Genomic DNA, 13,892 nt, shown 5'->3' on the forward strand with positions numbered 1-13,892 from the left:
CGCAAAACATAAACACAAAGGTGTCCGGCAACACCAGCAACCACACAGAACTCTGTGTCTGTGACGCCGAACACGCGTGTTCCTCAGATGTTTACACGGAACAGGCTGCAGGTTTACAAGGTGCAGCCGCTCACACGTGGGACACGCGCAGAAATACCAACAAGTCCCGGTTGTGGTTTTAAACATGACGTCAGTGTTTTCGAAAAACTGTCGCAGTTTGGCTAGGTTCAGGCACCAAAACTACTTGGTTTAAGTTTAGAAAAAAAGATCTTGGTTCCTTCACTTTACTTCGATTTCGGTTACGCAAGCATTGCTAAACGTGGCGTTGCTCCGTTTATCCCGTGAAGTTGAACTTTTCATTTTCAAATGAAAAATGGACCCCGGTGTCCTTGGTGAGAGTCCTGTGTTTGTTTTGCGCCATCCCTCCATAGGCAGAAGCTGGCGCTCTTATACTGGTAAATGATCGACGTAGTCAGGTTTAGGGCATGAGGAGTGGGGATTGGTTAGGGTAAGAATACCAGGGTAAGCCAATCAGAGGCAGAATAAGGCAAGCCACAAGACTATTATTCTAAGTGTCTGACAACATTATGGAAAGGATCCCTTCAGAGATAGACCTTTAGACCTTTCTGTTTAACCAGAAACAGCTCTGAAGTTGCTAGCGCTAAACCCACCAGACTCCATTTAAAAAAGCACTACTTTTAGCGTGTATAGATCCAACATATATTTTCACATGTAAATCAGTAAACTATGTGTTTATTTCAACCAAAACAAGAGTTGTGATGGTTGGAAAAGTGGAAACACGACCCAACCCGGCTTTTCATAGTTTTATTTAGTTTCTGTCGACTTTGAATGAAGTGTGTTTTACGATGCCAAAATTATTGATTATTTACATGGAGTCTGGTGGGTTCAGCGAACGCAATTTCACAGATGTTTTTATGTTAATAAAAGGATCTTACTCTTTAACAGAAAGGTCGACCTCCTTAGAAATCCTTTCCATAATGTTGTCAGACACTTAAAATATCAATCTGAGCCTGTCAGCGGCAAAACGAGCACTTTTGCGAACGTAAATAGAAGGTGCACAATTGCCCTATTAACTTACATTGTAGCTTGTTTCGCTGACTGCCGACTGCAGCGATCTCGCTTAATACTGGACCAATGTCAGAGATTGTTGTTCCCATCGGTCCCTTGGACACAAAAACATAGGAAAATAGTAGGGATGGTGGGGAAATCCATCAAGCATAATATCGCAATATTTTTGTGGCAATACTGTATCAATACACAGATGCCAAGTATCAATCTTTTATTATATAAATTGCACTGGAGAATTTAACGTTTTGGTACTAGGATTTTTTTTTTTTTAAGACATTTATTTTTCTTAGATTAAAAATTAGATGTTGACAAAGTTTTCCTTTGGGGATATAATTTGAAGTTGGAAAAAAGGGTAATAAATTGCATTATATTGCAAAATATCGCGGTAATCGCAATAATATGGTATCGTGACAAAAGCATCGTGGTAATATGGAATCATGGGGGGCCTCTTGCGATTCCCACCCCTAGAAAATAATAGTGGTTAGAAGAAAAAAAAAAAAACGGCAGTTACCCTTCAAGTGCTTAAGATTGGTGTCTTTGTCTCTCAGGAGGACGTGACTCCTGTTCCCGAGGTCTCGCCCCCCGGCGTTCAGTGTGTCCGGGTCGACCCCCGAGTGTCGGCCGATCACAGTCAGAGCTGCACCGCCTACAGCCAGAACAACCAGCTCACCTACGGCTTCCTCTTCCATCCAGGTAAACCCGCAGCGCCGGAGCACTCGCACTGACAATGCAAAGCACACATAATTCTTCCCAGATACACAATCGTCTAAAAGCTTGGTTACACTTTACTTGAAGGTATCTACATAAGAGTGACATGACACTGATACCTACATGGTATCTACATATGGTATCTACGACATGACACTGACAGTGTTATGTCACTCTTATGTAGATACCTTCAAGTAAAGTGTAACTGAAAGCTCTTTCTCACCTGTAGTGTCTGGCGGTGGTGGAGTGCAACTAAAATATCCATAGAAAAATGCACTTCAAAATGTAACTGTCATTTCTTTTCTTTTCTTTTTGTTGTCTTTCTGAGTCAAAATTGAAAATGTATTTTTTTTCGGCCCTTTTCTGTTTTTTTTTTTTTATCCTTTTGGCGCTTTTTTAAAATGTTTTTGTCATTTTTCTTTTCAATGCTTTTTTTATTCATGGTCAGCAAAACTAATTTAAATGACATTATACCAAATTGTTGAGTTTAAAAAGTATTGACTAATAGTTAAGAAGTTAATTTATTTCAAAGTTTAGTTTCAGGATACTCTTTTAAAACCATTTAAACATTTATTTTTTTTAAATTCTATGAAATTGAATAAAACACCCCAAATTCAATGGAAGTAATCATTAATTTTACCTGCGAAGAATGTTGTATGGGTCCCATACAACGTACATCCATGCATCCATGTTATTTCGGGGCAATTTGGTTGTAAGAAACCCACATTTGTTGGAAAAGCGGGTCCAACACAAGTGTTAAAATGGTGCCTTTCAATCAAATTCAATCTGTAATTTGTTCAATTGAATGTTGGAAACGATTTCGTTTCATTCATTTTCAATTCAACAAGCAATTTGGCATTTATCCTAGCAGAATAGTGAAAGCAACAGAACTGAGCGCACTTTGATATCTGTTTATTTATTTAACCCTCGTGTTGACTTTGGGTGAAATTGACCCATTTTCAATTTTGTTTTATATCAGAAAATATGGGACGTAGAAATAAGCGCTGAAAATGTTTAGAAGAAAAATTTAACAATTTAACAAGTTGGAGTAAGCAAAAACAACAACAATCAAGGTTGACGGAGGACAACACAAGGGTTAAGTAATATCGTTATCGCGATATTTAACATCGTGGCATGTTTTCCTCATATCCTGCAGTCCTATCAAGCTGCACTGTACTTAAGTACAGTTTTGAGGCACTCGTACTCAACTTTGTGTATTTCTTTTCTACTCCTCTACGTTGTTGACAGAGCTGGCATCGTCTCCTGAGTCCAGATACGACGCTTCGCTCATCACCAACATCGTCCCCATGTACCCGGCATTCAAGAGTGAGTCTCACACTTCAACTTCACACTCAGAACACAAGTTCACGGGAGCATTATGGTGGCGGAAGGGACAGGGTTATCCACAGGGTAAGGACTACTAGCCAGTCAGAAGCAGAGTATGAGGGCGTGCTCTGACAGTACCTATGTAAGGACTACTAGCCAGTCAGAAGCAGAGCATGAGGGCGTGCCCTGACAGTACCTAGGTAAGGACTACTAGCCAGTCAGAAGCAGAGCATGAGGGCGTGCCCTGACAGTACCTAGGTAAGGACTACTAGCCAGTCAGAAGCAGAGCATGAGGGCGTGCCCTGACAGTACCTAGGTAAGGACTACTAGCCAGTCAGAAGCAGAGTATGAGGGCGTGCTACGCTAGCAGCTAGGCGAGCATTATGACGTGTGTTACAAAGTGACGCGTGTTTGTCTCTGAAGTAAAGGCTGGACTACAATAGAGCTGTTTGGAGTAGTTGGTGAACAGTGTTTTCTGTTGGAGATGGTAAGTCCCTTTGGGGGGGACTTTGGGCTTTTTCACTTTGTAAACCTATAACATGCACAAAAAAAGATATATAACACAATAAAGGAAAGAGAAAAAGACAAAAAGCATATTATGAGCTGAAGTATTGTATTCTAGGTCCTGGATTTTGGCAGCCCCCTTGTGGACAAAAGTGGTAATGTTTGAGCACCACCGCCTCGTGTTGGAAAGATCTTGATGCGGCCAGAACGTTTTTATTTTGGAAGCAAGTGACTTATTTCAAAATACAATTTTTCTCTAATAATAATAATTATTCCAGGTATGAATGTGGAACTGTTGAATGAATGTGATCAAGTTGCTGTTACAAATGAGAAATTGTACTCAATTGACTTACCTGGATAAATAAAGGTAAAAAAAAAAAAAATATATATATATATATATATATATATATATATATATAGTACAATTTATAAATTAATAAAAGGTCAACAACCTTCACCTGTAATATACAAACAGGAGCGCCAATGTCTCCACAGTCTAGATGCATACCTGACAGAGCTAAAATCACTGTGGGCTAAAGCTTGTGTAATTCGGTTTTCTGAGACAGACATTCTACACATGTATGGATAAATAATGTTTCTTATTAATGCAGAGCATGTAGGCCCACCAACACTAACAAACATTTGACTAGCACTACACCATCTCTGTTGTTTTAGAATCAGTCTCATGCCATCATTATAAGCTACATTCAGTCTCTGCATGTTCTTTGTTCTGTAAGACCGCCACAAGTGGGCAGTATATAGTGGTGTACAGAACTGAACATTAGCAGAACGCATGCCAAAGTAAATTCATATATTGATGTAAAACCACGTCTTGCATGTATTTCAACAATAAAATAGAATTTTTTTCTTTTAAACTCTTTGCTGATCATGCCCCGGTGTGAGCCATAACCACGACAAATAACGTCAGAAATAAATAATACATTTCAGTAGCTGCTTTTTGTTTTACTTTGTTTTATAAAGTCATTAGTCATAGGATCGTCGTATAAGAGGGCCGATACAGGTTTATTTTCCAAATTACAAATTTGGGACCCTGAAGCGTTTTCCAAAACCTGTTAACTGAACTGTAAACGGATCGACATGACGTTCATCCCGGTGGAGGTTTCAAACTGGTGGACAAAATAGCAGAAACGTCTAAAATCCAAAAAGACTTACAGGGATATAAATTCCGTGAACTGTGATTTTAGATGAATTTCAACAAGAAGCTCAGAGGAAATGTTGGTGCTGTACCAAAATCTGCGTGTGTCAACCTCAAACCCGAATGTCAAGTTAAATCCTCTGAATTAAAAAAAAAAAAAAAAAAAAAAAAAGCTTTTGACAAGGGTTCAAAGTTATCACATGAGACAGAGGGACAGCAGCGTGGTGATGTCAGGTCTGAGCCAGGACAGCCTGATACCCATTGTTTCTGGAGAAAGAGAAGCCTTATCAGGACAAAACACACACACACACACACACACACACACACACACACACACACACACTCTTTCTCTCTCTCTCTGAATCGTCGTCTCATACAGATACACATAATTTATCATTGTCGTCAGCTCTGTAAAAAGAGTGTGTGTCTGGAGAATGTCTTTCTTTCTTCAGGCTGGGAAATAGATGTGTTACATCAGGATAAAAGGCTGCCGATGCCGTGGGCACGTACGCAGGTACGTGGAGATACCAAAGTTCAAAACCGAAGTTGAGGTAACTCTCGAGATAGAACCTTACTTTCTTTTTTGATACAGAGCAGTTATCAGGACTTTTACGTTTCTCCGCCATGTTTCATTCATAAAATAGTGATGCCGTGGCGGCAGGAAAGACGATGATGATAGCAGCTAGCAGATGACTTTGGCCTACTAAGTAGCCTGTCTCCAATTTTAAGCGAGAACAAAAATATATAGTTTTTATACCGACTTTTGTATACATTATACATTCTAGTGTATTATCATAATTTGTTTAACATGTACAAATATATTTTTTTTACCTCAACCTCAAACCAAATAAAGACTTGCGCACCCCCTGTGATCTTTGCCGCCCCCCTAAGGGGTGCCCGGACCCCAGGTTGGGAACCACTGCCATAGACAGTGAAATAAACGGACACAGCGACGCCATAGACTTCGACGGAGACCAGTGAGGTCAATTAGAAACACTTTTTCCGGTGATGGCTGAGCGTTACCGCGCAGCCTCAAACTGAGCTCGGCGACCTAGATGTGATGTGAGCAGCCAAATTTGTAAGTCTTCCGGTAGCTGTGCCAAGAGAAACCGGAATCGTTCCGAATCTTGTGGATGAAGTGGATCGTGGATAAATGTTATTTCTTATGAATTCACTTGCCACGTACCAAAGTATTTACAATCCATCAAAACGTTGCTGAAATATTTTGTTCTGATGCTTTCATGGACTCTCTATGGGCTTCTCCCGATTGCCTGCGAGCTTCTCCTGTACTGTACGGTAATTCCTCTACTATGTGACAGTAAGTCGCGTGGTTATGACACAATCGTTAGCCTATTTTTACAAAAACGTCTGCTACGGAGCCATAACATGAGGTACAAGGTAATGGAGACTTTTATACATTTTCGTGTTTCTTTAGAAATAAACAATGGACAAATAGTCTTTAAAGGCTTAAGATGTAAAGTTATTCGCTGTCAAAGTGACGCCAAAATGAATGGGAGTCAATGGGATGCTAATAGAAGGTGATGGCTTCTTAGCTTCAGAATATCCCCATAGGAGGTACGCTTTCCGGATGCTCGCTTACCCCCTTGGTCCACACGGCGTTCTGTGATGGGAGAGAAATGTGCTCTGGTTTATCGGAATTTCTTTAACCAATCACAATTGTCGTGGATATAGACTAGTGGAGACCAAACCAGATAATTAAAACTAGGGACTACATTTCCCCCTCTTCTCATTTCCTGTTTCTCCTTCTCCATGAACAACATGAAATCAAGGAGAGGGTTAACTTTTCCTGCTCCAGATTTCCCACCGTGGTCAGAAAGAACAGAGGCTGACACTTTATTTCTCTCACTATGACTCTAGAGTCGTTACTCACTCCGAAGATAATCATCGTCACTCTCTCACTTGCTCTACCACACACACACACACACACATGCCGGCCCTGCTATTCTCTTAAAGAGATTGACGCACACATTAACGCAAGTATAAACGTCGGGCCACTTATGTTCTTTAGGCTATGGAGCCTCCAAGACAACCATCAATCACCCTTAAGGAGGAAACCTCCAGTAAATGGTGTTTACTTGGACATTTAAAGCTTCCGTTCCGAGATCAGTGGCTCATCATGACTGAGCTCACCCTCCCACAAACCCCCTTTTAATGACCTTAAGATCGTCTCTAACTGATGTGAAAGAAACATTTATTTTTGAGGCCATTTAAGGATGTTTAACGTCGCCAGGAAAATTTTGCTTTGGTCATTTCCCCAATTGTTTTGTACACCCTGTTCTTCTGCAGCTGTGTTCCCTTGTTCAGACAAAGAGTGTATTTATAAAGCAATTAGTGGAATAAATCAATGATTTGCATTTAACTGATTGCTTAAATATGGAAGTACTGTAATTATGCAGAGCTTTTAGAGGCAAGTTATCCAATTAAATTAAAAACAATGTTCCCTCTGGGGGAATCCTTTGCTGATATTTAATCCACAATCTAAGAAATAAATGAGTAAAAGTCCTGTGATTAAAAACAGAAATGTTGTGTGTAGCTATATCAAAAATATAATTTTTTTTTTGATTATTTAAAATTCTCTCATGAAATCAAGGAGAGGGTTAACTTTTCCTGCTCCAGATTTCCCACCGTGGTCAGAAAGAACAGAGGCTGACACTTTATTTCTCTCACTATGACTCTAGAGTCGTTACTCACTCCGAAGATAATCATCGTCACTCTCTCACTTGCTCTACCACACACACACACACACACATGCCGGCCCTGCTATTCTCTTAAAGAGATTGACGCACACATTAACGCAAGTATAAACGTCGGGCCACTTATGTTCTTTAGGCTATGGAGCCTCCGCACAACCATCAATCACCCTTAAGGAGGAAACCTCCAGTAAATGGTGTTTACTTGGACATTTAAAGCTTCCGTTCCGAGATCAGTGGCTCATCATGACTGAGCTCACCCTCCCACAAACCCCCTTTTTAATGACCTTAAGATCGTCTAACTGATGTGAAAGAAACATTTATTTTTGAGGCCATTTAAGGATGTTTAACGTCGCCAGGAAAATTTTGCTTTGGTCATTTCCCCAATTGTTTTGTACACCCTGTTCTTCTGCAGCTGTGTTCCCTTGTTCAGACAAAGAGTGTATTTATAAAGCAATTAGTGGAATAAATCAATGATTTGCATTTAACTGATTGCTTAAATATGGAAGTACTGTAATTATGCAGAGCTTTTAGAGGCAAGTTATCCAATTAAATTAAAAACAATGTTCCCTCTGGGGGAATCCTTTGCTGATATTTAATCCACAATCTAAGAAATAAATGAGTAAAAGTCCTGTGATTAAAAACAGAAATGTTGTGTGTAGCTATATCAAAAATATAATTTTTTTTTTGATTATTTAAAATTCTCTCATACAAAGCTGCTCAGTTAGTAAACCTCTAATTAATTGAAAGTTGTTTTTTTTATTTTATTTTTTTTAAACACTTTTGACGGCCACCAACCCAAATGCTGGTTAAAAATGTACGATAACGGCATTGTGATTGGCTCACTACATTAGCTTACCATACGGGCCAGTGCTGGGCTAGTGGTTGAAGAAGCGAGCTTGGGACCGGGAGGTCGCCAGTTTAATCCCCAGGTTGGGGAAAGTGAAAGAGCGGTGCTTGTCCCTCTCTCAGTACCACCACTGACCCTGGCCAATGATTGGGGCCCCGATATTTGGCAATTTGCAGATCATCTGTGTCTGGTGTTTTATTTGATCTATAACCAAAAAAGTTAATGTATTTAAAAAAAGTGGGCTACTCTGCTTCTGACTGGCTAGTAGTCCTTAACTAGGTACTGCACGTGTGTGACTCCCTACGAAGATGGAACAGACTCTGTAGCTAAAACAGAGAGCTCAACACACAGGGTGAAAAGAGGAGCTGCAGCAATGTGCAGTACAACAAAATATGGTGTTGTTTGAAAATTAAACCATGTAAACCTATTCTGATATAACCTCTACATACAATTATGAACCTGAAAATGAGCATGATATGAGCACTTTATATATTTCTCCCATTTAACCTTTTTTTTTGCAAAACATAATGTGCATTATTTTTGTGATTGCTAGGAGACAAAATCGTAATCACGATCAAAACTCTATTAATTGCACAGCCCTCGTTGGGGCTTGTACCTGGTGCTTTTAAAAAAGGTGAGTTTTTTTCTCTGTGTTGTAGCATCTGATCCTTTTTCTTTCTTTCTGTCTGCAGGAATGTGGAGTTACCTGCAGGGGACGCTGCTGAGGCGTTACGCAGAGGAAAACAACGGCGTCAACATCCTCTCCGGGCCCATCTTCGATTACAATTATGACGGCCTCCGGGACACCACAGAGGAGATAAAAGAGTAAGGCCACCGTTATCACCTGGCAGTTTCCCAGTTTATAGAGAACACACTGACACAGACTGAACAGTCCCTATAATGTTAGATTAAATTAGATTAGATTCAACTTTATTGACATTGTGCAGTAGTACAAGTACAAAGACAACAACCAGAAGTGCAAAAAGAGCAGAAAAGTGCAATGCGATATACAAGAAATATAGTGCAGTCAGTGTAGACAGTAATATACAGTTGTTTTACAGAAGGTGGTTTAGAGTAATATAAATTAAATATAAATATGTGCAGTGTACTAGAAGTTACCTTATAAGGGCAGAATAAATATGGCTATGTAATATGAACTATGTATGAACAACATGTACAGATATGTTCACTATAGTAGCAGTAACATTTTAGCAGTAGTAAGAATAATATAGCTATATGCAGTGTATTAACAGAATATATTTATAAGAAAAACAGAATAAATAGGGATATTCAGTATGAACCATATAGACAGATATGTACAGCTGTAGTGCAGTGTGGTAACAATACCATTGTAGTGCAGAAACAGTAACATTATAAGAGTAGTAAGATTAAGGGGATGTGCAGGATGGCTAGTATGAAGAGCAGGAGAATATGGCTATGTATAAAGTAAGTACATGTGTAGTAATATTATAGTGGTCCCATGGGAGAAAAACATTGTAACGCAACATCTGTTCCTGTGTGATTGGATTCATTAAAAGCTAAAGTTGAGCTTGAAGGTCTGTCACTTAGTTTGTCCAATGTTTTAAATTTGAAATTTTTTGGAATTTAGTTTTGACTTTTTGATTTCATTTTAGTTTAATTTAAGTTAGTTTTCAGAGTGTGTTTCCAAGTTTTAGTTGAGTTTTAGTTTTTCAGAAAGGTTTAATTACATTTTTATTTATTTATAGATTTTTATTATTATATTACAATTTTTTTTTTTAACTCTTGTTAATTCAATTTTATTAATTTAGTTTTATCAAATCACAACAGGAGTTATCTCAGGACACTTAACAGACAGAGTAGGTCTAGACCACACTCTGTACTTTACAAAGCCCCCCCCAGCATTTAGTGCAACAGTGGTGAGGAAAAACTTCTTTTTAGGCAGAAACCTCGGACAGACCCTGACTCTTGGTGGGCGGCCTTTAGCCGGGTTGGAACACATAGACACTGATACCGATATACAGAAATATGATTCATAATAACTGCATGTTGGCTTGACGCGCCTTGGCAATTGTAGTAGCAATGAAGATAATAGAACTATGACTATGAATAACAGTTGTGTAGCAGTGGCGGGTGTTCGAGCAGGACCACGGCAGCAGCTGCCAAAAAAAAACAACCACCTGAACCACCACATCTATGAGGTTGGGAAAGCATGAGGAGCTAAGTTAGTAACATGGTATTGGATGTTAGACCACACTACACACATGCCTAAAAATACACACATGCTCTGGACCCATACATGCGCAAATAGAGAGAGGTCAGTTTTAGTTTTTACATATTTAGTTTTATTTTTTTTGTTAGGGCTAGGTTTCATAACCTCAACAAAATGAACAAAATACATGCAATTTCACATCATTTTGATTTCATGTTGTTTATGGAGAAGGAGAACCAGGAAATGAGTCGGGGGGCGGCAGCTAAAGAATCTTTAAAAAGCAGCTAAAGACACATCATTTTAGTCAGGCATTCGTTGAGCCACATTCTCGACTGTATTACTATTTATCTTATGATTTCTGTATTTCATTATGATTTCCTGTGATTTGTTGTTACTTTGTGACTCTCTCTGTGATAAGTGTGATATAAATAAACTTTACTTACTAAGTCTTATAATGGTGGGGGGAACCGTGGGCTAGTTATTTATGTAACTCTGACTTATATAAAAAAACTCCTGGTTTTAAAGGCTGCGTTACAGTAAAGTGATGCATTTTCTGAACTTACCAGACTGTTGTAACTGTTCTATTATTTGCCTTTACCCATTTAGTCATTATATCCACACTGATGATTATTTATCTAAAATCTCATTGGTAAACTGTTTTGTAAAAGCACCAATTCTCAACCCTAGAATATCGCCGCGATATTGACATTGATGTATTTGGTGAAGAATATCGTGATATCTGATTTTCTCCATATCGCCCAGCCCTAGTGCACACATTCCAATATCTCTCAATGTATGCTGTCGTGGTAAATGCTTCATATTTTTAAATGTCTGTCTTACAACGGTGAGGTGCCCATATGAATATTAAAAAAAATGTTTTCATCCCCCCCTCTCCTCTGTCCAGGTTCTCGGCCGACGCCCCACCCGTCCCCTCCCACTTCTACACGGTGGTGACGAGCTGCCAGGAGCTGAACCAGACGGTGGAGGAGTGTGACGGCCCACTCAGGGTCTTTTCCTATCTGCTTCCACACAGACCGGACAACAGTGAGGCCTGCAACGTGAGTTCAAACCGTCCCCAGCAGGGGGCAGCGCTGGCCCAGCTGTCACTGCAGCTGGCTGCATGAATCAGTTCAGATCAGTCGGTGACAGGAGCCTTCAGATCCTTTACTTTAACCTTTGTGTTGTCCTCGGGTCAAATTTGACCCATTTCTATATCAGAATGATGGGTTTCTTTGAACTAAATTGCCCCAAAATAACATGAATGCGTGGATGTACGTTGTATGGAAGCCATGTAACATTCTTGGCAGGTAAAATTAATTAATTATCAAAAATTAATTATTAATTATTTTTTTCATTCATTAAATTGTGGGGGTGTTTTTTTTTCTTTTTTCAATTTTATAGCATTTGAAATAAACTGTGATCCACTCAACATCCTGGCTGGTCTAAACAAGAGCGATAAATATAGCACTCAATATTCATATGCTCCTCTAACTACTTGAAAAATTCTCCTTTGACTAATTTTTCATGCAAACATTTCATGATTTCAGCTCATCAAATATGGGAGTTTGTCTGCTTTTTGTGTTCTTAAACTAAGGTAAACTTGAGGGTTTGGAAGATCTGGACTGTTGGTTGGAAAAAAAACACTAGAAGGTTTCACTTTATGCTCTCTGTAATTTCATGTCGGTCATTTTATCGACATTTATCGTAACGTTCACGTGTTTCACAAACAAAGCAATCCATGGATTGATCTGGAAAATAATCAGCAGATAATGACCATAATCATTAGTTAATAGTTCAAAACCAACAACAACAACAACAGTCAACTCCTGCTACATTAACGCCTGAGCAATAATAATGTAGTAATGCTACAGTATAAGAGTCACACGGGACACTTTTTGGCATTAAATATTTGGTTACACTTTACTTGAAGGTATCTCCATAAGTGACAGAGTGACATGACACTGTCGTGAACGTGTCATAAACATTATAAACAAGTCATAAACGTTTATGACATAACGCTTATTTCAGTAAGTGTTATTCAGTTTTTGGCATGAAAAGTTATGGTTAGGGTTAGAGTTAGGGTTAGAGTTCATGTGTCATGACAGTGTCATGCGTTCATGACAGTATTAGTATTGTTATTGAAGTAAAGGAACTGAATACTGCGTCAACCACTGATCTCTGGGAATATTAAACTCTGACAGCTGGTGACATGTGTCTGAGGCGTGTGAAAGCGGAAATTCATTGTGTCCCAGTAAAAAGGCGTTTATGTCAGTAGTAATAAGAACATATCAAGGTCATGTTTTATTTTTGGCGAGGCTGTAATTGGCAAAGATTCAACTCAGCGGTTTGTGGTTAGAGACACCTTACCACTGTTTTCTTATTTGAGTCAGATTTAAGCCTTTGGTTGTCTTCCATTGGACCATACATCATCCTCCCGGGTCAAAAGTGAAAATCACTTTAACTAATGTTTTTGTCTCTTTTGGTGCTTTCTTTTCAATGTTTTTTTGGCACTTCTTGGACGTTATGATAGGAAATTATGCCTATTATACCTTTTTTTTGACTAATATTAAAGGAAGGATAATCACAGAATGGCATATGTCAACGTTCAATTTCAATTATTTTTTCAAATGCTAAAAAATTCAACAAAACACACAAAACTCAATGAAAGTATAGATTTTTGTTGTACTTGCGAACCGCGTTGTATGGATTGATCCATGTTATTTTTGGGGTAATCAAAATTAGGTAGTTAAAAAGAAACCCATATTTCTGATATAGACATCTAAACAATGGGTCAAATTTGACTCCGAAGACAACATAAGGGTTGAAGATCACTGTAAGGCAAGGCAAGGCAGCTTTATTTAAATTATCATTAAAGAAATGTCTTCAGCCTTGATTTAAAAGAGCTGAGAGTAAGGCCGCCGTACAGTTTACGACTAGTTGGTCTTTCAGTTCCAATGTTTTTCAGTACATTCAAGAATCGTTGCATTATGGACATAATTTTTTGACATTTTAGTGGATTTCTTTTTGATGAGCACTGACAAAATGGACTTTTAAACCGGGATTGATGCGTACACTGTCATAGTCTGCGTGTGAAAGTACATTTCCAGGATAAAGCCTGACATCCAGATGTTCAGTTTGGCTCCCCATCTTCCGCTCTCTCCAAAACTCCGTTCCCTTCGGGAAACAACAACAAACTTGGACCTAGCAAGCTGCACGCCAAAAATATCAAGTTTTGAAGGAAATTTGGCCCGTGCAATTAGGCGGTCCTGCTTGTTTTTTTTTTTTCGGGAATGATTGTAAAGATTGACGGAGAACATGTTCACGGCATTTACTCTCGGGGACGATTTTGGAACGATT

The 13,892-nt window shown here is 39.0% G+C and overlaps 1 protein-coding gene across 1 annotated transcript in view; it reads left to right on the forward strand.

Moving 5' to 3' along the window:
• The window catches only part of LOC114568070 (ectonucleotide pyrophosphatase/phosphodiesterase family member 2), a 79,341-nt gene that overhangs the window by 32,510 nt on the left and 32,939 nt on the right, over window positions 1–13,892 (forward strand). The window contains exons 21-24 of the mRNA XM_028597438.1: window positions 1,638–1,782; window positions 3,046–3,123; window positions 9,037–9,169; window positions 11,440–11,593. Of these exons, the coding sequence (XP_028453239.1) occupies window positions 1,638–1,782; window positions 3,046–3,123; window positions 9,037–9,169; window positions 11,440–11,593 (510 nt within the window). The remainder of the gene's footprint in view (window positions 1–1,637; window positions 1,783–3,045; window positions 3,124–9,036; window positions 9,170–11,439; window positions 11,594–13,892) is intronic.

Source organism: Perca flavescens, chromosome 14 (genome assembly GCF_004354835.1).
Source record: "Perca flavescens isolate YP-PL-M2 chromosome 14, PFLA_1.0, whole genome shotgun sequence".
NCBI lineage: Eukaryota > Metazoa > Chordata > Actinopteri > Perciformes > Percidae > Perca > Perca flavescens.